Here is a 26,223-nt window from a genome sequence, read left to right on the forward strand (position 1 = left end):
GTTGTTTTCTGTTGCCCCAGAAGGTGGGACCAGAACCAACGGGTGGAAATTAAATCAGAAGAGTTTCTGCCTACACCTTAGGAAGAATTTCCTAACAGTCAGAGCGGTTCCTCAGTGGAACAGGCTTCCTCGGGAGGCGGTGGGCTCTCCTTCCCTGGGGGTTTGTAAGCAGGGGTTCGATGGCCATCTGTCAGCAGTGCTGATTCTGTGACCTTAGGCACATGATGAGAGGGAGGGCATCTTCTGGGCATGGAGTAGGGGGTCACTGAGTGTGTGTGTGGGGGGGGGGGTAGTTGTGAGTTTCCTGCCTTGTGCCAAGGGTTGGGCTCGATGACCCTGGTGGTCCCTTCCAAGTGTAGGCTTCTGTGTGTACACGAGACCCCAGGAGGTTCCCCCAAGGGCGCGGACTGTCTTGCTTAAAACCCCCGGGGGCGCGTTTTCAGCTGGGCGGGGGCGGGGGGGTCCTCCTGTCTGGTCGCTCCTGGAGCCAAAGGCTTCACAAGGGTTCTCTCCGCCCCCCCCCCCCGGTCCGTCTAGCTCTGGAGGGAGCGGCCTCCCGCCCCCGCCCCCGCCCCCGCCCCGCCGCCGTTGTTTCCCTCCCCTCTGGGGCTGGGCCGCACATCTTTCCGGACGTCACGCGGCGGGCGGTGGGGCGGTGGGGGCGAGCGGTCCGTGGCCGCGGGGCGGCGTGGGCAGCAGCGCTGCGCGGAGGTGGGTCCCCCCCCCTTCGGGGGCTTCGGCGGGAGGAGGGGGCCGGCGGGCCGGGGCTGGCTCCGGGAGGGAGGGAGGGAGGGAGGGGGCAGCAGCTGGAGGAGGAGCGCTCCGGGGCGCCGGAGGGAGGGGGGGGGCCGAGGCCCGCGGCTGTGCCGTCGGAGCGGAGAGGCGGAGGCGCGCCCGGCCCGGCCCGGCCCTGGGCAGCTGCGCTGGGCCGCCTCTGGCCCGCCCGCCCGTCGGGGCCCCCGGCCAGCCCCTCCGGCCAGCCCCTCCGGCCTGGCACGCGGCGCTCCTTCGTGGCGCCGACGGAAGGCGGGCGGGGGGCGGGCGGGGGGCTGTGGGCGGGAGGGCGGCCCGAGCCGCCGCCCCTCCCTCCCTCCCCCCCCTCCCTCCCCAGGGAGGAAGCGCCCGCCCGCCGGCCGCGCGGTGCCCAGGCTGCGGGCCGCCCGGCCTCCCCTTCGCCCCCCATGGCCAAGGATGGGGGGCCCCCGCCCCGCCCCGGGGAAGAGCGCCAGGTGAGCGCCGCTGGGGGGGGGGGCTGCTGCTGCTGCTGCTGCTGCCGCTGCCCGGGGGCCAGGGCGGGTGGCCCCCCCGCCCCGGCCTCTCTCCCCGGCGCGCCCCCCCGGCCCCGCTGGCCTGAGCCGCCCTTTGTCCCGCAGGAGGCGCGGGGGGCCCCGGGGGGCCCCTACCCAGACATGGAGGACGAGGTCTTTGCCGGCCCGGAGGGGGCAGGCCCCGCCCCCCCGGGCCCCCCGGCCCCCTTCCGCCACTGCAGCGTGGACGAGCTCTACCTGCTGCTGGAGAAGCTGGGCAGGTGAGGGCGCCGGCGGGCTCGGCGGGGGGCGGGGGTGGGGGGCCCCGGCCCCTGCCCTTTGGGGGGTCCTCTAAGGCCTCCCTGCAGCAGAAGCTCCGTGCGGGAGGGGAGGGGCCCCTCCGCCGGGCCCAGGGGGGTCTCCCCTGCTTTCCTCTCCCCTCCTCTCTCTGCTCTGGCCGTGCAGCGGGCACTTCGGGGTGGTGAAGCGGTGCCAGGAGCGGCGCACGGGCGCCTTCTTCGCCGCCAAGTGCGTCAAGGTGCGGCGGCGCAAGGACAGCCGGCTGGGCGCCGACCGCGAGCAGGTGGAGCGCGAGGTGGCCATCCTGCAGCAGCTGGTGCACCCCTCCATCATGCGCCTCCACCACACCTTCGCCGGCAGCACCGAGATGGTGCTCATCCTGGAGCTGTGAGTGCGCGGCGGGGGGCGCGGGGCACAGCCCCTTCGCCCACAAGATGGGAGGGGGCAGCAGTCCCCCGGGCAGGAGATTGGGGGCAAGCCGGGCAGTGCAGTGGCCTGCCGGAGGGAAGGGCTGCGGGGCTTTGGCGGGGGGCTTCTGCCCCCCCCCCACTGGGCTAGTGGCCGTTGGGACCGGAAGGTCATGAGTATTTCCTTCATCAGCTGGACGCCCGTGGAGTGGGGGGCAGGGGGGGTTGCAGCCGGGCTCTCTTTTGCCATCGCAGCAGCTCAGGCCTGGGCCCGTGAGGAGGGGCCGGCTGAGGCCGAGCCGTGCAGCCCCTGCCACCCTGCCAGTGTGCGGAGGCAGGGCTTGTGCCTGGCTGCTAACTGCCCCCCAACACACGCTGCAACTTCCCCGGTGGGTTCAAGAGTGAGAGGGCCTGTGGCTCAGTGGCAGAGCATCCACTTGGCACGCAGAAGGTCCCCGGTTCCATCCCCAGTGGCATCTCCAGGGAAAGGGACCAGGCAGGGAGGTGATGGGAAAGACCCTTCTCTGCCTGAGACCCTGGAGAGCCGCTGCTGGTCTGAGTAGACAATAGTGACTCTGATGGACCCTCGAGGGTCGGATTCAGTAGAAGGCTGGGTCAAAGAGCTCCAACCAGCCTCCACCAGTTGGACTGCTTTGGTTTGGTCAAAAGTTTCCCAAAAACAAAACTTTAGACTCCAGGTCTCCACCCCAAGTTTAATGAGTAGCTGCCACCAGCCCTTTACTAAAGATCGAGCTCCAGGGAAAGGATAAGGGCAATCCCCTCCCAACTCACTTCAAAATTGAAGTGCAACGCTTACCCTGCAAGGTAGAGAGCTTGCTGGGGAAAAGATTACACTCCCAAAAATGTCTTAGGTTTTTGGTAGGTGGTTTTACACTCACTCAAGGCACTTTAGATTTAGGCTTGGAATCCCTGAGTCAAAAGACACAATCCGTTTAAAGGCTAACAATTTATTTATAAGATTGATGCTGGTTTACAGGAAAGAAAAAGTCATGAAGTTTTAAGCAAGAAAATAACAAACCATTTAGCATAGCTAACTAATACATTCAAAAGCCTTTTTGATTCAAAAGGATTGGCAAAGATTTCTTGCATCGGGTTTATAGTTACCAACTTCCAAAGATGCTTCCAGCATTCAAGAGTTTCACAAATTGTCCAAAGTTTCTCCAAGCAGGTCAAGTTGACCAGAGTTTCCCCTTAGGGCCAAAATCAGAATGGGTTGTGATGCCTCCTACACAGCCTTCTTGCTGTGCCTCCAACAAGCATGATTTGCTCAGGACTGGTCTGTCCTTATATCCATTTTCTCAGCGGCATGAGCTCATAGAAGCCAATTGAGAAAACGAAAGTACTTAGCTGTTAATTAATCGCTTGGTCAGAATGCTGACTCTCTAATTGATGTTCAGGTGGTGAAGCCTGCAGAACTCCCAGCACCTGGACATCGTCATGATGGCTGACCGATTAATTACCGTGGCAACGCACGGCCTTGCATTCCAGAAAGGGGAGAGAAGGCCTTAACGAGCACCAGCTGGGGCCTACCTTGCTCCCTCCACAAAAAGCAGTTTTCAAAAGGAAACTATTTTTCTGTTATAACATCCCAATAGCACAAAATTCATAGGCCTCCAGGCCTGAACCAAGGAAATCATGAACCCCAAGAAACTAAGGGTCCTCAGCTTCTTGACAGGCCGCTTCATGTGTTTGTGAGTCCCTCTTTCTGCCTCCTCCTCAGCATCCACGGTGGGGAACTGTTTGACTTCATCGCGGAGAAGGAAGTGCTGACGGAGGAGGAGGCCATCGAGTTCCTCCAGCAGATCCTCAAGGGCGTGGCCTACATGCATTCCTGCCACATCGCCCACTTTGACCTGAAGGTACCTGCCCCGCCCCGCTGTCCAGGCCAGCAGGAGGGAGGAGGCAGCCGGCCCGGGCAACCACAGGGTCTCACAGCAGGGGTTCCCGGGTCACAGTCCCAATCCACGGGGGGGGGGGGGGGACGGTCAGGCAACGACGCAGCCCGAAGGCCGACCCGGGTCAGTCCAGAGCCAGGTCCCATCTCCCAGGGGCAGGATCCCAGAGTCAGGGAAGAAGGATTCCGGGATCAGGACCGAACAGGCCAACTGGCTGGGGGGGTGGGGGCGGGCGTCAGCAGGACTGCCACCAAGTTGATCCCAGGTGGGTGACGGCCTCACCGCCACCTTAGGTAATGTTGCCCCCCCTCCCTTCCGCTCCTCCCCTGAGGAGCAGCACTGGGGCCCAGACTCCACGATAACTTTCCGGTTTCTCCTGGCATTCCCGCAGCGGTGCTGGTGGGTGGTGGTGGTGGGAGGCCTGGGGTCGCTGAGTGTGCGCTCCGACGCCCAGTCAGGGTCTCGGCCCTCACCCTTTGCTGGCTTAGAGGGGTGGTGGTGTCAGGCCTGTATCTCAGTTGATGTTTCCTTTCGCTTTCCCGCCGACCAGACTCAAGGACTGTTATGCCTACTGAACACTGTTTGAAGCTCTGGGAACACAGCTTTGTTTTTGATATGTAATCTCTCGCCTTTTCAGTGCTTTTATATTACCAAGTTCAAGCCAGCCAGCCAGCCCCATAGCTGTCACCCTTTTCTTTATGCTCTGTTAACCTATTTTGACCAAGTAAAACCAGCTTCTTTGGACCTGACTGTCTCTGAGGTGGTTTTTGGTTCAAGTGGGCCAAGGGCTGACAGGTGGTCCCTTTGAGGAGGCCCTCAGACGCCGGCCTCCCAGGAAGGGCCTGCCACGGTGGGGCGTGGGGGTTGGTTGTCCTACTCCTGCAGTGAGGTCCCATCCTCCCATGGTGCACAGGGGCAGTCCACAGCACCCCCCCCCTTGCAGCTTGGGGCTCCACTCCCCCCTCTCCCGCAGCAGCTTCCCTCCAGGCCGTGGTGCCCCACGTGGCCCTGTTCCTGTGTGGGGCAGGGCTGTCGAGGAGCTGGTGGAGAGGGCAGCCCTGGCACTCCTCGGCCTGGGATGTTTTCTCCTGCAGGGGGACCAGTTGGTGACCGGTCAGGGCCAGCTGGGGTGTGTGGGCGGGGGGGGGGGTGCCCTGCACGAGGCGGTCTGCCTCTCACGCCAGGGCCTGGCCTCCACCCCCCTCGCCCCATGCTAATGAGCGACCCCAGAGGGCGTCTGGCTGACCAGCACTGGGAACGGGGTGGTGATGGTAGTGCTGGAGGAGCTGGTTCTTTCAGCTGCCCTGACAATGAGCTGCCTCTTGATCTGGGTTCAAGGAAGCGCAGTTGTTTCCCTGATGGAGACCGGGGCCCAAACTCCGCTTCCAAGGGCTGGTGAACTGGGTTGGTTTCCCCGCTCCTACACACAAAGCCAGCTGGGTGACCTTGGCCTAGTCACAGCTCTCTCAGCCCCACCTATCTCACAGGGTGTCTGTTGTGGGGAGGGGAAGGGAAGGTGGTTGGAAGCCAGTTTGAGTCTCCCTTAAGTGGGAGAGAAAGCCGGCATGTAAAAACCAACACTTCTTCTGAGGCTCTGGTGTCAGTTTGTGTGTGTGTGTGTGGGGGGGTTTGCTGGACTGCGGGAAGTGGACTTGGCAAGCAGTCTGGCATGGTTGCGCCCCCTCATCTGACACGGCTCTTGAGGGGTGAAGCCAGGATAGGCCAAGCAAACGAGCAGAGGCTGACCCCAGGGGTGGGCGCAGGGATGTGTGGGGCTGAATCCCTTGCCCCCCAATGGCTACTCCTGTGGGGAACGTACCTGCCTTGTCTGGGGACAGGGTTAGGGGTTAGTTCTTTTGAGCTGCACAGAAGTTTTCTTTCTTTTGCCGATGGCATTTCAGGCTTTTGTCTCTTTGGCAGCCAGAAAACATCATGCTGTTTCAGAAAGACGTCCCCAACCCCAGGATCAAGATAATTGACTTTGGCTTGGCCCAGAAGCTGGAGGAAGGGGCTGCCTTCAAAAGCCTGTGTGGGACTCCGCAGTACATCGGTAAGGTCCGAGCACACCACGGTCCTCTCCGGGTCCCAACTCTAGGGTCAGGAATAACCCCCTGCCCTGTAACTCCACTTCTGCAGGCCCGGGGGTGGGGTCCGCAAGTCTGAGTGCTCCCCTGGATTGGGGGGAAAACTCCAGTATGCCGGAGAACAGTAAACAGGTTGCTGCCTTTGGCTCCCTATTCATTCCCCAAAGAAGCGTCCAGAAGAAAAGGTCAGAACTTAGGGTACTGTCCAGACTAAGAACGAGTTGGATCCTAGGGATCTGTTCTGCTAATGGCGGCACTTTCCCCCAGTACAAGAAGCCACCGTAAGCAGAAAGGATCCACTGGATCCAACGAAGGTGAACCAAGAAGGCCTCGGCTCCTGAGAATTTTATTTTGACTGGGACCTCATTAAGAGTCTTCGGGCGAGCTCCTCTTCCTCCTCCCCCACGATTCCCTGCATTGTGCAGGGAGTTGGACTAGATGACCCCGGTGGTCCCCTTCCAACTCTACGATTCTATGATTCCATGTAAAATTTCTGGAAATTTTGAATCTGTTGGGGGGGATTTCCATGGGGGCCAGACTTTCAAATTTACACTTCTTTTACCGATTTAACAACATGAAATGCATCATTACTAATTCTGTTAGCATAGAAAATTGTGCTGTTTGACATATTGATGGACCAAAAGTATAAAAGTCTTCATTTTCTGCAAGAAAACACTAAACTTTTAAATCTTTGATAATGTATTATTAAATAGGTTATAATATTTGTTGCCAAAATTATTTATATTTAAACAAAAAACGTTACTGGAAATGTTGTGTGTATCTGCTGTGTACGTAAGAATTATCATTCTCCAATGCTGCAGGTGGCCTTATGTAAAAGTTCCACACCGCACTTTTTGAACAATGTTATGTCTTTCATTGCACTCCTTCCAAAAGGGGGAAAAATTAGAAGGTTTTTTTTTTCAGGCCCCCCACTTGTTTCCCAATTTTTGCATTGGAAAAATTGAGAAAGTCCTCAAGACTTTTTCATGCTGTTCGTTTGGAATACGCGGAAGGCTTTTGGGGCCTCCCCAGCTCTACAATGTTGTTTGGGCCTCAACCCAATTCAGAGACTTTGGTCAGTAGCCGGGAACAGGCCCGAAGTTGTGGCTCTCTGGGTTCAAGAGTCCACGAGGTGCCACCCCTTGCGATGCCTTCCTGTCGTATCCTACTGGATCGTGGCTGGATGGAGGCACCATTCTGCTTCTGCAGAGACCCCCCCTCCCCCAGCGACACCACGTATACATTCTGCCCCATCCCAGTTTTTTCTTACTGCAAGCTGCTTAAGAACATAAGGAAAGCCCTGCTGCAGCAGACCCAGGCCCATCGATTCCAGCAGTCTGTTCCCACAGTGGCCAACCAGGGGCCTCTAAGAAGCCCACAAGCAAAACGACTGCAGCAGCACCATCCTGCCTGTGTTCCACTGCACCCAAGATAATAGGCCTGCTCCTCTGATCCTGGAGAGAATAGGTAGGCATCATGCCTAGTATCCATTTTGGCTAGTAGCCATGGATAGCCTTATCCTCCATAAGAACACAAGAAAGGCCCTGCTGGATCAGACCCAGGTCCATCAGGTCTAGCAGTTTGTCCATACAGTGGCAAACAAGGTGGCTCCAGGAAGCCCACAAGCAAGACGACTTCAGCAGTATCCTGCCTGTGTTCCACAGCACCTGATATAATAGGCCCGCTCCTCTGATCCTGGAGAGAACGGGTATGCATCATGACTAGTATCCTTTTTTACTAGTAGCCATAGATAGCCCTATCCTCCATAAGAACATAAGAAAAGCCCTATGGATCAGACCAAGGCCCATCAAGTCCAGCAGTCTGTCAAGTTAGAAAACAACCCATTAGTATTTAATGTTAATAGTTTAATCTTTTCTCCCATATTGTTTGTCCCATTTTTTCCATTTGTGCTCCTGATTCTCATTAATTATTTCAATGATACCCCTCCCCCAGTGAAAAATAAAAGCTCCGAAGAGCTTGCAGGCGAAACAAACCTCCCTGCATTCTTTCGCTTTGAATGAGAGATTGCACTCCCCCTCCTCCCCTCACTTTAATACATTTTGCCAAAAAAATGCTAAGCTCTTCCTTACCCTTTTACTCCCCCCCTTACTATATTGAAATCACCAAGTCCCTATGGAGAATGACTAAGGCAAATCCTTTTCACGCTGACTCTGGTTGAGGGTTCTGGTTCTGGCGGTTGTATATTCAGGTCCACTTGAACTTGCTCAGAATCTTGTTCCTCTTCCATATTTTCTCCAAGAAGCTCAGACACCATCTTTTTGGCTTCCTCTGGATTCCTAGCTGTGTATCTCTTCCCACCTCTGAAGATAATGATGGTGGCCGGATACACCCATGAGAACCGAAATCCTTTATCAAACAAACATTTTGCGTAGAGCTACATTTGCCTCCTTTCTGTAATCGTTTCAGGACTTAAATCTTGAGGTACGAGGACCTTTCTTCCCCTAAACTGCAAGTCCTTTATTTTTTTCAAGGAGTAAAGAACCAGGTCTCTCTTCTTCTCTCTGCCAAACGCAACGATTACTTCACTTGGGGACCCAGAGGCTGACCTTAACTTATAAATCCGATGTGCTCTTTCCACATCATCCTGTTAGACCTCTATCCCCAATTCCTTAAACCAATCCACCAGAACCTTCTCCAACTGGCGGCGGGGGGGGACATCCTCAGAAATTCCAGCTACTTTTAAATTTTTACGGCGTTGCCTATCACTATAGTGAACCAACTGTCTTGTTAGCTCTTTAATCTTGTGTTGGTTTTCTTCGGCTTTTTTTTCTGCCTGCTCAGCAGTTTTTTTTACTGAGTCAACTGCTTCTTTTAGTTGTTTCAATTCTGCATGAACTCCACTGAAGCCTTCTTTTATGTTTTTGTCCATGGCAAGAAGCATCTCCGAAAGATCCTTAAAAGTCTTCGCCATTTTGTCTGATAAAGAAACGAGACTGCTTAAATAGTTTTTGGAACTTATCCCAAAAGTTTTGACTCACAGTTGGTAGTTCAAGGTCGGTTGTCTTTTCTGCAAACAGAAAGCTGGCAAAATTGTATCCAATTAGCTGAAAATTAGTCTTTTTTAAGCTATAGAACCAAAAGTTTTATCAGAGGGAGGTGGAGGAGCGTCAAGCCGAAATGACGCATGCGCAGTTCCCCCCAGTTCCCCCAAGGTACAGAGTTTTACAACTAGTTAAATCCCTCAGGATAAATATTATGTGCCTACAGGAAACTCATAAATCTAAAGCAGATAAGAGGCTATTGCTTTATTCCCCAGTGTGGGAAGTTAAAACTGAGTCTCGGGGACCAAATAAGGCAAGGGGCGTGGCTATTCTATTTCACACAAGCCTAAAAATAGAGGTTCTAGATATAAAGAGGGATAGGGACGGAAGATATGTCTTCTTGAAGTTTAAGTGAAATACTAAGGTATTTACTACTGCAAATGTTTATGCACCAAACCAGGCCCAACTGAAATTTTTAAAGAAAATGTTTCGGAAATTGCAAACTTTTTATGAAGGGCAAACCATCTGTGCAGGAGATTTTAATTTAGATATAAGCCAAAAAAAGTCGATATTAAATAAATGGGGCTGGAATAATGTTTATGAGTATGTAGAGGTATCTCCACAACCAACTTATTATTCAAACAGACATAAAAATACACAAATATAGCTCACGTGATAATTAAGAAATCTAATGAATTAAGGATGAAAACAGTCCAACAACAGCCAATTTGGCTGTCTGACCATAGCCCTTTGATGACAGAATTTGAAATAAATGGTGAAAAGAGAAGCAAAACATGGGCATGTAATAATATGGTCTTCATGAGAGAGGAAGATAGAGAGTATTTAAGAACACAGTTAAAATATTACTTTAAGAAAAATAATGGTACTGCACCTCAGTGGATTGTTTGGGAAACAGCAAACGCAGTTTTTGGAGGATATTGTATGATGAAAGAAAATACAACTAAGAAAAAATGGTGTAATGAGAGACAGCATAAAATTAAGGAGATTGGAGTATTACAAAACCAGCAACAAACTAAATATGATAGAGCAAATCAAAAGAAAATAAATACTTTGAAAAATGAATTGGACCAGTTAGATCTTTATCAGTTTTGGAAAAAACAAGTATTGGTAAGAAATGACTATCAAAGATCTACTATGAAATCCTCTAAAAGACTGGCAAACTACTTGAAAAAGAAGGAAAACCAAACAATAACAGCAATTAAAGATAAAAACAATAAGGTAGTAGATAAATCTCACCAAATTAGAGAGGCGTTTGCTGTATACTATCAAAATCTGTATGATAAGGGATAGATAGGGGATTTCAGTGAACAGGTGAAGGGAAAATTGAATGAGGAAGACAGGGAAATATTAAACAGAAATATCTTTAGAAGAGATTACAAATGTAGTCAAAGGTTTAAAAAATGGGAAAGCTCCAGGATTAGACGGGTTTACAGCGGAATTCTATAAAGAAATGGTAGAAGTTATAGGGCCAGAACTGCAAACATTATTTAACAGTATATTAGTAGGGGAAAAAGCACCAGATTCCTGGAGAACAAAAATTACACCAAAACAACAAAAAGATAGAATGGAATTAGGCTCATATAGGCCTATAAGTTTGTTGAATCAAGATTATAAAATATTTACAAAACATTTAGCAAACAGATTGAAACAACTCTTGCCTAAAATGTTACAGCAAGATCAATATGGCTTTGTAAAAGGAAGGAACATTAGGGATCCCATTAGAAACATATTAAATGTTCTGGAACATAGGAAAAATGGAAAATTAGCAATCGTTAAATTGGATGTATTCAAGGCCTTTGATACAATTAAACACAAGTTTTTATGGAACAATGGATAAGATGGGAAAACGTGGACCATTTTTATCAGTAGTTAAGAAAATTTATAAAGAAAATCTGGCTACAGTCTGGGTAAATGGAGGGTTTTCCAAAGATTTTTCAATAAGGCGAGAAGCAGGGATGCCCTTTAGCTCCCATGCTGTTTATCTTGGGGATGGAGGTTTTAGCAGATAGAATCAGAAATGCCCCCAGAATTGAAGGTTACAAGGTTAGAACTCAAGAAATAAAATTAAATCTGTATGCAGATGATATTATAATATTGATGACCAACCCAGTAGATGGTGTGAGGGAGTTAATATTTATTCTAAAGGATTTTGAGTTATATTCGAGTTTGAAAATCAATATGAAGAAATCTGAAATAATGTACTTCGATATTCCAGAAGAAGAGCAGAAAATAATGAATGAAATGACAAATCGAATCAGGGGTTAGGAAAATTAAATATTTTGGAGTAACAATTACTAAAAGTATAAACAACCTATTTGAAAGAAACCATAAACCAGTATGGCAAAAAATATTAAAAATACTAAAGACCTGGCAAAATAAAAACTTAGGAATAACAGAAAGAATAAAGGCTGTGAAAATGTTCATAATACCAAAATTAATGTATTTATTTCAGGTATTACCAATTGAAATAAACCAAAGTAATTTTAATATATGGGATAACAAGATCAAAGAATGAGTTTTCGGATAAAAAAAAGCTAGAACTCAGAAAAAGATTTTGTATATACCACAAAGGGAACTGGGATGGGGACTACCAAAGATGGAATTCTATTTTGATGCATTTCAATTGAAGGTATTAGTTGAGCTTGGAGGTGATATAAAAGAGAAATGGATGGATTTTGAAGATGAAGTTAACAAGGGATGGGGAAAGAATGGCATATTTACTGGTAATATAACTCAAGGAATGAAGCATACCCATGGACTTAGAAAAGTTGCCCTGAAAGTGTGGAAGAAATGGCATTTCAATCTGATGCATCAGTTGTCAACATGGGCCCCTCTAGAATCTCTGTCAGAAGGGGAAATTGATCAAAATTGGTGGAAATTGATAAAAGATAAGGGTTATTACAGGATTAAAGATCTGATTAGTCCGAGCTAAAAACTACTATCTATACAAGAAGTTATAGGAAAGGTTGGGGGAAAAACTGGTTAAGAGTACAAGGTTTATATAATAAATTGAAACAAGGAAAATTTGAGGAAAGATTAAAAAAAGAAGGTGTAGTGGGGAAAATATTTGTTAAGACTCAGAAGTCAAAAAAAGGCTTGGCAGGCCTGATTTATAAAAAGTTGGTATCAGATAAGGAGACTATGGGGAAAATAATACATGATAAATGGCAAAAGGAAAAGGATTTTACAGTAAATGAGATCGAAAGATTAAGGAAAGGGATTAATAATATAAAAATGGGGAAATATAAGGAATTACTTAGAAAATTAATTCTGAAGTGGTATAGGACACCAGCACAATTGGCTTACATTATGGGGGGAAGAAGCCCTAATTGTTGGCATTGTGGAGGGAATAAAGGATGGTATTTACATATGTGGTTAGAATGTCCAAGGGTTAAATTTTTTTTGGGAAATGATTTTGACGAGAATGGAACAGCTTTTCAAAATCAAGATTAATTTGGATATAGACGTGTTATTTATGGGTGCAGTGGGACAGCAAAGAATAACTGGCAATGCCCAGGAACTTTGTCAAGCTATGATCCTAGCAGCACAAGCTACAATAGCAAAAGGCTGGAAAGAAGCAAACAAATGGACCTTTGAATGTTGGAATTCTTATTTATACGAATATATACAATCAGATATTGTAGCACAATTGGCTAAAGATTTACCGTGGGATAGTAAAATAAGGGAAATAAAGGACAAGTGGTCTCTGTACTTAAATTGGATAAAATGCAAGGGAGTCAACCCTAATATAACTAAAATTTAGAAACTTGTGCTCCTGGTTAAAGATTTCGGTGTGAAAATGTTGGGGGAGGGTAAGAAAAAAGAAATGTATAACATAGAATGGATTTAAATACAATGTATAACCTAATAACATTAATAAAATATATATGTATAAAAAAAAGTCCAGCAGTCTGTCCACACAGTGGCCAACCAGGGGCCTCTAGGAAGCCCCCAAACAAGACAACTGCAGCAGCATCGACCTGCCTGTGTTAAGAACATAAGAAAGGCCCTGCTGGATCAGACCCAGGCCCACCAAGTTACATGTCACATGAAGCTGCCTTCTACTGAATCAGACCCTCGGTCCATCAAAGTCAGTATTGTCTACTCAGACTGGCAGCAGCTCTCCAGGGTCTCAGGCATAGGTCTATCACGTCACCTACTTGCCTAGTCCCTTTAACTGGAGTCCCGCAGTCTGTCCACACAGTGGCCAACCAGGTGCCTCTAGGAAGCCCACAAGCAAGATGACTGCAGCAGCACCATCCTGCCTGTGCTCCACAGCACCTAAGGTAACAGGCCTACTCCTCTGGTACTGGAGAGAATAGGGATGCATCATGCCTAGTATCCATTTTGACTAGCAGCCATGGATCGCCCTTTCCTCCATGAACATGTCCACTCCCCTCTTAAAGCCTTCCAAGTTGGCAGCCATCACCACATCCTGGGGCAGGGAGTTCCACAATTTAACTTTGCGTTCAATTAACTTATTAACTGATTTAACTATGCATTAAATTAACTTATTAACTTATTAACTGATTAACTTATTTTTTAAAACATACTGACAAGTTGCTTCGCGTCCCAGTGAGAAAGGCAGACTGTAAATGAAACTAATAATGATAATAATTCTTCCTCAGCTCCTGAAGTGATCAACTATGAGGCTTTGAGCTGTGCCACGGACATGTGGTAAGAGCCACGGGTGGTGCGTCTCCACGTGCGCATGCATCCCACGGTGCACAAGGGTGAGAGCCAGGCTGCCTACTGCTTGGTGGCGGTTTCAGGAAATAAAACCACACCAACTAACACAATATTTTGTGCACACGTTTGATTTATTAGAAACAAGCTGGAGGCCTGTGTGGACTGGCGGAGGATCTAATCCCCCCCCCCCCGTATCCTCCTGTAGAAACTAAGGCTTGAAAGGCTGGGCAATATTGTTGTGGGTGCTTAGCAACCCCCGTGATGACTGTGAGATCTCAGAATGTTATGTCACCATGATTTCTTTTTGTAAAACTACAGGTATTGTTTGTATACTTTTGGGGAGTTTTAATCACCCAATTTTATTTTAGATTTTAGATTTCTGATAGTTTTGCAAACCTGAGGCTTCCTTCAGGTTTGTAGAGAAATACCTGTCTCTCCCTGTCTCCATCTTGCAGATTCCTTGATGCACGCTCTGTGGCCCGGTTCGCCGTTAGATATATTTGTCTGCCGCTTTTGTCTTTGGACTTTGGGTGGCATTAAGCACACTGTAATTTTTAAAGAAAAAATTACCCAGGGTTGTAGGGGCCCTCCCACCCTCCCTTGGCATGATCCAAACCAGCTCTGAGCTTCTATGGCAGCTGCTCCTCATCGGGCATTGGGTGGGACAGATGCCCACTAAAGTGGCACAGACTGGCATCCCGGGTCCCCTCAGTGTGTCTCTCTTTCTCTTTCAGGAGCATTGGAGTGATTACCTACATCTTGTAAGTACCCTAAACTGATTCTCTTCTGACTCTGATTGGGGATTTATTTTATTTTATTATATTTTTACCTGCCCTTTCCCAACCTAATCCTGGCTCAGGGCGGCTAGCAACATGAATAAGTACAATTTAAAATTATAAATAACCATATAAAGTGCAATTGAAATTTAACCACAAAAATTAAGACTAACAATAGCACCCTGGTCACGGCTCTTCCAGTTGATACCTTCCGTTTCAGTTCTAGAGAGAAACCAGGAAAACGCCGAGCTGAGGAGCCAACAGAGATGTCAGTAGGGGTTGGGGTGGGGGCAAAGACACGCTGCTGTCCTCCACCGTGGAACCTCTCTGTCCTTTGCAGGCCCTACAGAATTGCGCTAGGTCCCCCGCAAGGCCCGGGGTCTCCTCTGACAGGGAGTTCCCCCAGCCTGGGGCCAAGGCCGAAAAAGCCCTGGCTGAGGACAGCCGGACATGTTTGGGGCCAGGGGGCCACCGGAAGGCTGTTGTTTACTGAACACGACGTTCTTGTGGGGGAGACACGTAACAAGAGAGGCAGTCCCACAGATACGACAGTCCCAGACCGAGATCTCTTGGAGGGTCTTTGTGTGCTGCAGAGTTTCAGCCTTTCAGCTCAGGGGAAGAGTCGCAGCAAGGAAAGGAAACTGAAGCCAGGAGTCTGAAAGGGGGCTGACCCCCCCCCCAAACTGTCAGCTCTCTTCTGGAAGATGGTGGTCTTGGCTGGGCTGCTGCTGGAGGGGTGCGCATTCTAGAGCTGGAGCGTGTGTCTCCCCCCCCCCCCCCAGAACGCCTCCCTGCGTGCCTTGCTCCCGTTTCAGGCCCTGGGGGGTGGGGGAGAGCATGTTGGGGGGGAGCAGTTGCTTTGGAGCTGGTCACAGCTGCACTGAATAAGGTTGGGCTGACCGAGCCGGGCTGAGGACTGCCCCTCTCTGGGGAAAGGCAGCCTTCTAATGGGAACTTACCTTGAATTGTCTGAAACGGCCCCCCAAAACAGCAAAAAAAGAACGCTTCTGCGATGAGCCAACTCATCGCATGTTGTTGTGTCTAAACATATTGTTTAACTTTGGAGTTTACATTGGCAGAATCATGAGGGAAATTCAAGGAGAAGGGCGGCACATTGCACATCCAGGTGGTGGTATTTTCTGTTGGCTTTTTGCAAGGGGGGGGGCTCCAAATGAGCTTTTACTCATCCTCCAGCTGCTGTTCTTTCCCTTGCAACCCACGCAGGTCTCCAGGACAATTCCAGCTGCACTGTTTTAAAGCAGAGAAAGCTTAGGGCCGAGAACCTCCTTGGGTCTGCCCTGGACAGCTCTGACCCCGTCCCGCCCACGAGTCCCTTCTCTCCCCACAGACTGAGCGGCATGTCTCCGTTCCAGGGGGAGACGGACTCTGAGACTCTCTCCAACGTCGTCTCGGGCACCTACGAGTTTGAGGACAAGTATTTTAGCCAAACCTCGGAGCTGGCGAAGGACTTCATCCGGCAGCTGCTGGTGAAGGAGCCCGGGTAAGGTTCCCCTCGCCCCACTGTGGTGGCTCCAGGGGTCTCCAGCCCAAGTCGACGGCAGCCGTCTGCCTGCGAAGCAGGAATCGGCTCGGGCAGGTGGGGGAGCCTGTTCCGCCCGGGGCTTGCCTGGGGCTGCCCGGTGAGTTTCAGGCCGTGCCCAAACAGTCTGTTTTCAAGCTGGCGCTGCAGAGGCTTGGGAAGGAAGGTGGGGGCCGTGGCCCAAGCGGGTTAGGGCAGGGTGGGCTGAAGACGTGTGTGGGGGGGTCTCTGTGCCCTTGTGCATGCTTGCTTCTTGCTGTCTGTCCTCGCTCTGCCCAGGGGAGGGCTGGTGGCACAGCAGGAGACACTTTCTGTGTTTCAGGAGTCGAATGACAGCGGCCGAATGCCTCATCCACCCGTGGATCAAGGTGAGGGCCCAGAAAGGGGAGGGGAGGGGAGGCTGGCTGACATCCACCTGCCCTTCCTCAAGTGGAAAGAGCACTCCTGTGGCAGAAGCAGCTGTGCTGCATGGAGGAACAGTTCCAAGCCCAAAGAGGAGCTACCAGGGTCACCTGAAAGGCTGTTTTTATGGCAAGCAAAGACCTCAGGGCCAGGGGGGTGCTTTTTCTGAGGTTTTTTTTTTTTTTTTAGTTTCTCTGGTGGAAAACTGGGAAAATTGAGGAAGCTCTGAAAAAATCCTCCTGAAATGTTTTCTCTTTCGGAATTAGTTAAATGCTTTTTAAGGCCAGGTTTCAGTCAGAATATGTAGCATTTTTTTTAATGTAAAACTGCCTAACACAGTTATCAGTGGGTGTAGCAGTAGTGGAAGAAGAAAAGAAGAGTTGGTTTTTTATATGCCAACTTTCTCTACCGCTTAAGGAAGAATCAAACCGGCTTACAATCACCTTCCCTTCCCCTCCCCACAACAGACACCCTGTGAGGTGGGTGGGGCTGAGAGAGCTGTGACTAGCCCAAGGTCACCCAGCTGGCTTCATGTGGAGGAGTGGGGAAACCAACCCAGTTCACCAGATTAACCTCCGCCGCTCATGTGGAGGAGTGGGGCATCAAACCCGGTTCTCCAAATTAGAGTCCACCACGCCAAACCTTCAGTTTTGCTTGTAGAAACTGACGTTGTTTGTGTTAAATTCTATAAATATGCTAAATAATATAATTTTAACTAAGTTATAAATGGTGTATTTTATGTTCTTAAGGCAGTAACATAAGTTTAGGTTTGGTAGGAAGGGATGTGTTGCATATATTACCGTTTCCCGCAAAATTTCAGGGTTTTTTAGCCATGGCTTCAAAACTTCTGGAGATTTTGCCTCTCTGGTGGCAAGAACCTGCCCTTCCTCATGAGTTTGCTGAGGCTCCAAAGTGCTGCAGGATTCCATGGGGGGGGGGTCCTCACATGAGCACACATGAAGTGGCCTTATACCGAAACAGACCCTCCTGGGTCCATCAGAGTCAGTATTGTCTGCTCAGACCGGCAGAGGCTCTCCAGGGTCTCAGGCGGAGGTCTTTTGCGTCTCCAACTTGCCTGGTCCCTTTAACTGGAGATGCCACTGGGGACTGAACCTGGGACCTTCTGCATGCCAAGCGGAAGCTCCACCACTGAGCCACGGCCCCTCCCCTCTACCAAGCAATCAGTTGCGCACCCTTTCAAACTGTCCTGGCCAGCGGCTCCCTCTTTCCCGCTTCCTTCTTTGGTCAGAGCTGATGGGGAAGGGGTGTGGGGCCTGCCGGGAGCTGTGCCTGACCCCGTGTGTGTTCTCCAGCCCCTCAACCGGAAGCAGGCGGTCAACCGGAGCCGCTCCTCTATTAACATGAAGAACTTCCGCCGGTTCAACGCTCGGAGGAAGTGGAAGGTAACTTAGCCGCGCAGAGGTGCCCCTCGAGCCAGAGGTGTTCCACGGGTGGGAAGGAGGGCCCCCGTGTGCTCGGTAGAAGATGGACGTTGCGATTGGGCCCTGTTAGGTTCTACAAAAAGGAGTCCAGAAACACACCGGCAGCCAGCAGAGAGCAGGGGCCGTCTGTCTGGCCTCTGTCTTGAAGAGAAGCATGATGTGTGTGTGTGTGTGTGTGTGTGTGGCGTTTCCACCTCCTGCAGCGCCAGAGTCATAGACACAATAGGGCTAGAAGGGACCTTATGTTCTTAGGACCTCAAGGGTCATCTAGTCCAGCCCCCTGCACAATGCAGGAGATTCACAGAGTCTCTTCTGCCTTTTCTCCCTTAGCTCTCCTTCAATATGGTGTCAGCGTGCAACCGTCTGTGCCGCATGCAGCTCTTGTGCCGTCAGAAGAAGGAGGACGAGAGCCTGGTGGGTGGAGGCTTTGGCAATAGGGTGGGGAGAGGGCTTTTGCTAATTCTGGCTTTCGCGTCACCTGCTGCCTGATCCTTTGAACTGGAGACGCTGCTTGTGATTGAACCCGGGACCTCCTGCATGCCAAAGCCCTGAGCCGTGCCCTGTCAGCACAGCTTCAGTCCTGGGTGGGTCTGGGGGCCCGCTCGGAGACCCTTCCCTCGCTGCCCTCTTTCAGCTCTGGGTTCACCGTTGCCTTTTTCTGCCCCAACCAGCGCGACTGCGAGAGTGACCAAGAAGATGACGCCCGCAGTCCTGCAGCTTTGCTGCGCAGGCAAAGAAGCAGCTGCTCGTGAATCGGGGCCTGCCTGCGCTCTCCCCTGGTGTGTCCTGAGCTGCTGATCCCTGCCTCCCTTGCCCGTTCATCCATTCAGCCGCAGGGAGGATTTGCACTCACAGCCACAGAGAAGAGTCCCTCTGGTTAAAGGCTTTCCTCATCTGGAGGAGAGGAGCTGCTCGTGAGCCGCGGTGATGGACGGGCCCGGTGAGGAGCTGCCTCCCTGCAGACATTCCTGCCTCCTGGTGGGCTTTGGGGAGACCCCGGCAAGGTGCCTCTAGGGGTGCTGGCCCCAGGCATCACATTCCCCGTGCCCCAGAGCACCATCCCGGGTGTGGGGCTCCCCTTTTGGGTGCTCCCACTAACACAGAATCACGGAGTTGGAAGGGGCCATAGAGACCATAGTCCAACCCCCTGTCAATGCAGGATCAGCCTGGAGCATCCCTGACAAGTATTTGTCCAGCCTCTGCTTAAAGAGTGCTGGTGAGGGGGAGGCTTACCACCTCCCTAGGAAGCTGATTCCACCACAGAACATTTCTCGATGTAAAAACGTTTCCCCTAATGTCCAGCCGGTACCTTTCCGCCCCCAATTTAAACCCATTATTGTGAGTCCTATCCTCTGCTGCCAACAGGAACAGCTCCCTGCCCTCCTCTAAGGGACAGCCCTTCAAATACTTCAAGGGAGCGATCATGTCCCCCCTCAACCTCCTGACCTCTAGACGGAACATTCCCAACTCCCTCAGCCTTTCCCTGTAGGGCTGGGTCTCCAGGCCCCTGATCACCCTCGTCGCTCTCCTCTGCACCCGCTCCGTTCTGTCCACATCTTTTTTGAAGTGAGGCCTCCAGAACTGCACTCCAGGTGCAGCCTGACCAATGCGGTGTGCAGCGGAACGATGACATCTCGCGATTTGGGTGTTATGCCTCTGTTGATGCACCCCAAGATTGCGTTAGCTTTTTTTGTTGCTGCGTCATGCTGGCTGCTCATATTTTACGGTCCACCCATACCCCAAGATCTTGGTCACACACACTGCTGCCCGGAAGTGTATCCTCCATCCAGTATGTACGTCCCTCATTTCTGTTACCCAGATGTAGAACTTGGCACTTATCCTTGTTGAATTGCATCTTGTTGACATCTGCCCACTTTTCCAGTATGTTAAATTCTATATCTTCTGGGGTGTTTGCTGCTCCTCCCAATTTGGTGTCATCTGCAGATTTAATGAGTAGTCCCTCCACGCCTTCTCCAACCATTTCCCTCTCCACCTAACTATCCTCGGGTCCAGTCCACCGTCCTCTAGTTTACCCATCAGCACATCATGGGGAACCATGTCAAAAGTCTTACTGAAATCCAGGTAAACAGCATCGACCGCATTGCCTGGATCCGGTAAGCTGGTCACTCGATCAAAGGAGGTCTCGAACAGCCCCTGGATCTGGCTTTTCAGGCCCCCTCCTGGCCTTTCCCTACTGTGGGAGATCACCGTGGCTACCAGAAAGCCCCAGGGGGCTTTGGACATAAAAGGGCTTGGGTAAGGTGCCTGCGTGTGTTCGCTTTTTTTAAACAGAAGCAATAAAGTGCACAAAATGTTGGATCTGGTTGGGTTGTCTGTGTTTTAGTTGAGTTGGCAACTGCCATTTTAGCACCAGTCCCAGAGCCCCGACCTGCCTGGCGCAGGCTGGCCTGACGTTCAGAAGCTAAACAGGGTCGGCCCTGGTTACTATTTGGATGGGAGACCCCCAAGAAAGCCCAAGGTTGCTGCGCAGAGGCAGGCAATGGCCAACCACCTCTGGACGTCTTTCCGTGAAAACCTCTTAAGGAGTCACCATGAGCCAACGAGGTGTAGTGGTTTGGGGCGGTGGAGTCTGATCTGGAGAACTGGGTTCAATTCCCCACTCGTCCACATGAGCGGCGGAGGCTAATCTGGTGAACTGGGTTGGTTTCCCCACTCCCACACACGAAGCCAGCTGGGTGACCTTGGGCTACTCACAGCTCTCTTAGAGCTCTCTCAGCCCCACCTACCTCCCAGGGGGTCTGTTGTGGGGAGGGGGAGGGAAGGTGATTGTAAGCTGGTTTGAGTCTCCCTTAAGTGGTAGAGAAAATTGGCAGATAAAAACCAGCTCTTCTTCTTCTTCTTCTTCTTCATGAGTTGGCTGTGATTTGACGGCACTTTACACATCCCCAGACCTGCTATGAGGATTGTAGAATCACAAGAGTTGGGAGGGACCTCCAAGGTCATATAGTCACACCGCCTGCACAATGCAGGAAGTCCACAACTACCTTCCTTCCCACACCCCCAGTGACCCCCCTACTCCATGCCCAGAAGACGGCCAAAACTAACAAAAAACAAAGCCCCCACCAGGACCCCTGCGCCAATCTGGCCTGGAGGGAAATCGCTTCCTGGCCTCACAGGGGCAACCCATGGGCATTTCCCTGGGCCATAGGCCGGAGGGAGTGGAGGGGGGGTCTGCCACGAGAGCCACGGAACCACGTACGGGGAAGCCCCTGGGGGAGTCCCCACAGCGCCTGACGCTTCCGCAGTGGCTCGAGAGCGAGAAGGGCAGGCCAGGCCGGGGGGGCTCCAGTGGGGGTGGCGGCAGCCCCCCATCCCTTTGGGCTCCCCGGGAGCGCGGCCCCCCAGGCCCCCCCCCGGCAAGGGGCCAGACGTCGCCTCCAGGCTCGGCTGTCTGGCGCCCAGCACTCCCCCCCATCCATCAGCCCCCTCTTCGGCGAGGGATCGGGGGGGGGGCCGGAAGGAGGAAGCGGCTCGTGGCCCCCCAGCAGCAGCTGCCGCCCTCCCCCCTGGCCCTGCCTGCCTACCTGCCTCTCATGGCCAGCCGGGGGAGGCCGCAGCCAGAGCGGGCCCGCTGCCCACAGGCCTCTGGCCAGGCAAACCACCGCTCGTAACCACTACGCCACACTGGGAGGGGGGGCACCCAAGTGGAGAGCCTGCGGCCGGCCACGCACGCTGGTCATTCATTCATTCCCTTGACTCCCGAGGAAGCGTGGCCCAGCTTCCCAGCAAGGCCGCCGGGGCTGGGGCCGGAGCCCTTTGGCACATGCACCGCTGCCACGCTGGGATTTCCAGTGGTGCTGGTGGTGGTGGGGTTTTCTGCCAAGGCTGTGCCAAGCCAGGCTACGGCAGGAGGTCCTTTCCTGGTCTGGGATGAGGCAGAGGGTGCTGGTGCCTCCCCCCCCCCCGCTCCCCTGGCCTTTGCAGCATTCCTGCTGACGCACACTGGCTGACACCCACCCCGCCTTGGTGTGCGGGCCTTTCCTGGCCATGGGGGAGCCTGGAGGCCGACCCTCACCAGACCGCCCAAGGCCAACCATCACCCCCTTCCCTTCCTTCCACCCCCCCATGAGTTGCTGAGCCCTTGTCCATCGGGCACTCAGCTGGATGGGGGGGGGATCTTTCTGTCTTGCAGGCTCTGCCCCCCCCCAACCCAGTCCGGTCCCTGAGAAGAATTTCCTTGGCCCCGTCCCCTCCCCTCCCTTATTTCCCCAACAAGGAACGGAGCCCCCAGCGCCCTGCAGCCGCCTCCGTCTTGTTTCAGTTGTCAGGCTAAATATTTTGAATGTCCCACTTGTCAACAGTGGCCGGGCACCAGTCCAGCTCCCCAGCCCCACAGCACCTTCTCTTCCACGGCCCCCTCCCCGAGTGCTGCTTTATCAACAGTAGGGTTATGGGGGGGGAGACTCCCGGCTCCACCCCTGAGCTCCGGCTACACCTGGCAGCCAGAGTAGGCTCAGACTGGGGATGTCTCCGCTCTCCTTCACCTGCACAGGTGAGCCGCTGCAGGGATGCCTGAGACCGCTGGCTGAGAGGATGTCCACGGAGGAGACGCCAGCCAGGAGGCGGGCGGCCTGATCCACTGCACCGCGCAGAGCCTCTCCGGCTTGGCGATGAGAAAGGAACACTCGGGGGGGCTTCCGGCTGAGCGCAGCAACCACCCACCCTCCCCCCCAGCCTGCTAACAAAAGGCTTCCTACCTGGTGCACGCTCCCCTCCTCCGGAGTGTTTGCCCTCATGGCACTGCAGGGGCCCCGGCCCCCGGGGGCCTTGGGCTGCCTGCATCTCCGGCGACCTCTCCTGCTCCTCAGCCTCTTCTGCCTGGCCCCTGCGCCAACAGCGCCGGAAAGTAAGTGTGGGGGCTTCCATTGGCCTTTGAATCTGGGGTGGGGGGCTCAGGTGTCTGCCTTGCCTAGAGGCCCCCCAGAGTCCGTCTGGGCCAGTGCGGTGTGGAGGTTCAGAGCGGTGATTTGGAGTGGTGGGCTCTGATCTGGAGAACTGGGTTCAGTTCCCCACTCCTCCTCCACATGAGTGGCGGAGGCTAATCTGGTGAACCGGGTTTGTTTCCCCACTCCCACACACGAAGCCAGCTGGGTGACCTTGGGCTAGTCACAGCTCTCTCAGCCCCACCTATCTCGCAGGGTGTCTGTTGTGGGGAGGGGAAGGGAAGGTGATGGTAAGCCGGTTTGAGTCTCCCTTAAGTGGTAGAGAAAGTCGGCATGTAAAAACCAACTCTTCTTCTGCTTCTTAACTCCAGAAAGGAGAGCCAGAAAGGAGAGCTCCGGCCGCCTGCAGGCGGCTGGCTCACTTGGGACGGCATTCAGGAGACGGTCAGCAGGCAGACAGAAACCAAACCTGTGGAACTCCTGTGCCCTTGGTAGTAGCACGAAGGAACCGGGATGTGGGTGGGGGGGAGAGACACACGCAGGTTCGACAGCACAGGGGGCCCTCGGGCGGCTCTTGGCAGTTGGGGGGCTTTGCCTTCCGATGCCTCCCTTATGTGCCCTTGGGGGCAGAAGTCACGGCTTCGATGCTCTGCGGGGCCAGAGCAGCCGTCGAGCCCCTGAGCTCCACTCTGTTGCCTCAGCCACGAGGGGCGAGAGGAAACCAAGAACTGGGCGGCAGCGTGCAAAATGGGTAGAGATTCTAGGTGGAAGCTGCGATTGCTGCACCCCAGAATGACAGTGAGATTATGGGACCCTTGAGCGCTGGGGTGGGGGGGACGGGACTCCTTCAGAGGGGCCGCACAACAAAAGAGCCTCTTCCCCCAGAACTGGGCTTTGGTGGTGGTTCGGGGGTGAAAACCGGGCCGGGGATATTCTCCTGTGCCAATTCTTGCCGAGTTTGCATTGCGTGTGAGGCAGGAATTCGTGATCTATAGTTCTCTGTTGATATTTGCAGTGAATTATGAATTGGCCTTGAATCCTGAGTTATGTTTTCTCTGTCGTTTTCCTTTGGAAAACCCCCTTGCAGGGGAGGGCAGCTGGTTTCCTGGGGGGAAACTCCTCGCACGGCCGAGGCAGGGGGCTTCCGTGCTTCGTGCAGAGTCTGGGCAGCTGCCTGCCTGCCTGCCGGCCTGTTTGTTGGTGCCGGGACTTGGCTAGCACAGGCCGACTCGTAGTTGGGGTGGGTGGCAGGACAGAAGCGCTCAAGCTGGGCTGATTTGGGGGCCAGGGGGGGCACAGCTGTGGGGCACCCCTGTGGCTGGTCCTTTGGTGCCCAGCTCCCTCCTGCCCAGCCCTCTTTTTTTTGGGGGGGGGGAGCCACTGCTCAGGGGTAGAGCCTCTGCTTGGCGTGCAGAAGGTCCCCAGTTCAATTCCCAGCTTCTCCAGTTAAAAGGACCAGGCAGGAGGTGACGTGAAAGGCCTTTCTCTGCCTGAGACTTTGAAGGGCCGCTGCTGGTTTGAGCAGACCGTGCTGACCGTGACGGACTGCTGGTCGGATTCAGGCTGAGGCAGCATCAGTCGTCCGTCCGTCCGTCCGTCCTGTGCTCTCCCTGCCGGTTGGCTTCCCGGGCCAGCGGCAGGTGCCGGAAGGAAGCGCCGGGCGGACTTTGCCTGTTGCGAGGTGGAGTGTTTGGGGTTTACAGAGCTCATCCCTGGTGTTTATAGTAAATGGCCCTTTGGGCCTCAGGCGGGCCTGGGGATGGCTCGCGGAGTGATAATTTGGCTTCAGGTTTCAGTACCGTTTGCCAGGCGAGAGGAGCGTGAGCAGGAGCAGCCAGCCGAGGCAGGCTTGTGTGTGTGTGTGTGTGGGGGGGGGGATATGTTTTTTACATCCAGGAAGAGGTGGGTTGTGATGGTTACGAGCGAACACCTGAAGCTGCCTTCTACTGAATCAGACCCTCCTGGGTCCATCAAAGTCAGTCTTCCCTATTCAGACCGGCAGCGGCTCTCCTGGGTCTCAGGCAGAGAAAGGTCTTTCCCATCACCTACCTGCCTCTGGTCCCTTTAACTGGGGATGCCACCGGGGATTGAACCTGGGACCTTCTGCATGCCAAGCAGAGGCTCTCCCACTGAGCCACGGCCCCTCCCCTGTGTGCACTGCCCAGGTTTAAGCAGGAGGATGATCTCTGAGTCTGAACCTCCTTTGCTGGTTGAGAAGGAGGCTGTCTCTGAGCATGTCCAAAGTGCCTGTCCCTTCCCACTTCAAGAGCACAGCTGCCACCACTCCTGGCACCTGTGGTTATGGCTTCCAGAGCCCCCTCAATGCCCGTGAAGCCCTGAGGGTAACAGAGCTTTCTTGCCATGCCTGGAGTCAGGCTGCCATTTGATCGGGAAGGGGTGCTCCTTGGCATAACCAGTGTGTATTTCCTGTCCCCTGCGGCCCCCACTCTTTTGGCAATGCCATGGGAGGATTTGGGGTTGTAGAGAGGAGGCCCATACCGTCTCTAGACTTGGCCCTTCTTGGCTGTTGGCTGAGTGAGCCCAGGAGGAGGGAAGCGCAGCCCTCCCAAAGGAGGCCTCCCTGGCCCCCAGCGACCTCAGCAACCTCCGCCCATTGGTCAGCATGCCCTTTTGGGGCCAGGGCTTGAGTGGGTGGTGGCTGGGCAGCTTCAGGCCATCTTGGAGGGGGTGGACGATCACGACCCGTTTCAGTCTGGATTCCGGCCTGGGTTCGGGATGGAAACAGCCTGGGTCACCTGGTCTGAGGACCTTTGGCAGGGGGAGGAGGGCTTCCGGGACCTCTTGGTGACTTCCCATAGCATCAGCCGTGGTCTCCTTCTGTCGAGGCTGGCTGCGTTGGACCTGGGGGTGCGGTGGGGGTAACCATGTTACGGGGGCTCTGCTCTTGAGTGGCCAACTCGTAGGGTTGCCAGGTCCCTCTTTGCCACCGGTGGGAGGTTTCTGGGGGCGGAGCCTAAGGAGGGCGGGCTTTGGGGAGGGGAGGGACTTCAATGCCAAAGAGCCCAATGGCCAAAGTGGCCATTTTCTCCAGGTGAACTGATTTCTATTGACTGGAAATAAGTTGTAATAGCCGGAGATCTCCAGCTATTATCTGGAGGTTGGCAACCCTATTGAAGTCCCTCCCCAAACCCTGCCCCCCTCAGGCTCCACCCCCCAAATCTCCAGGATTTTCCCAACCCGAAGCTGGCAACCCTAGAGAGACAGACCAAGCGAGTCCAGTGCGGTCTTGCCGTGGTTCATGCTGACCGAGAGGCGGCTGAGCTCTCCTGGGCAGTGTTCCCCAGCGGGGAGGGCCCCTGCCTGCCCTTCCTTTGCTGCCGCAGCAAGCTGAAGGGCCCCCCCTCGCCCTCGCCCTCCCGGTGAGCCTTGGCAACCACCGCTGAGCTACCAAAGCCCTCCGCAGGTGTCTCCAGGGGCCGTTCAGGCCCACAGGAAAAGGCAGGGCGCTATTTAAACAGTTGGGCAAACAGTG

General features: G+C 53.3%; 3 protein-coding genes across 5 annotated transcripts in view; all 3 read left to right on the top strand.

The window, feature by feature from the left end:
* Positions 1-26,223, top strand: part of CRABP2 (cellular retinoic acid binding protein 2) — a 202,271-nt gene that overhangs the window by 148,431 nt on the left and 27,617 nt on the right. Inside the window, exon 5 of one of the 3 annotated variants that reach the window (XM_056853731.1) lies at positions 24,578-24,601. The exons of 1 other annotated variant lie outside the window; for it this stretch is intronic. The gene's annotated coding sequence lies outside the window, so the exon portion shown is untranslated. Of the gene's footprint in view, positions 1-5,473; positions 5,495-24,577; positions 24,602-26,223 lie in introns of those variants that run through there. One more of the 3 variants, XM_056853732.1, reaches the window with a different exon arrangement.
* On the top strand, positions 1,182-18,578 carry LOC130480943 (death-associated protein kinase 2-like). The gene is made up of 12 exons (XM_056853568.1): positions 1,182-1,229; positions 1,374-1,528; positions 1,713-1,934; positions 3,696-3,834; positions 5,791-5,920; positions 13,606-13,654; positions 14,401-14,427; positions 15,686-15,943; positions 16,305-16,350; positions 17,698-17,787; positions 18,157-18,240; positions 18,498-18,578. Exons 1-12 carry the CDS (start codon positions 1,182-1,184, stop codon positions 18,576-18,578), a joined length of 1,329 nt encoding a protein of 442 aa, XP_056709546.1.
* The window catches only part of INSRR (insulin receptor related receptor), a 47,425-nt gene continuing 46,166 nt past the window's right edge, over positions 24,965-26,223 (top strand). Inside the window, exons 1-2 of the mRNA XM_056853569.1 lie at positions 24,965-25,072; positions 26,004-26,110. Of these exons, the coding sequence (XP_056709547.1) occupies positions 24,965-25,072; positions 26,004-26,110 (215 nt within the window). The remainder of the gene's footprint in view (positions 25,073-26,003; positions 26,111-26,223) is intronic.

Source organism: Euleptes europaea, chromosome 7 (genome assembly GCF_029931775.1).
Source record: "Euleptes europaea isolate rEulEur1 chromosome 7, rEulEur1.hap1, whole genome shotgun sequence".
Taxonomy (NCBI): Eukaryota; Metazoa; Chordata; class Lepidosauria; order Squamata; family Sphaerodactylidae; genus Euleptes; species Euleptes europaea.

Bases quoted from the DNA above. Each gene is read 5' to 3' on its own strand.
- LOC130480943 (XM_056853568.1), top strand. From the start codon at position 1,182: ATGGCCAAGGATGGGGGGCCCCCGCCCCGCCCCGGGGAAGAGCGCCAG. The intron at 15,944-16,304 runs GTAAGGTTCCCC...TCTGTGTTTCAG, and splicing joins CTGCTGGTGAAGGAGCCCGG to GAGTCGAATGACAGCGGCCG. The intron at 17,788-18,156 runs GTAACTTAGCCG...TTTCTCCCTTAG, and splicing joins ACGCTCGGAGGAAGTGGAAG to CTCTCCTTCAATATGGTGTC.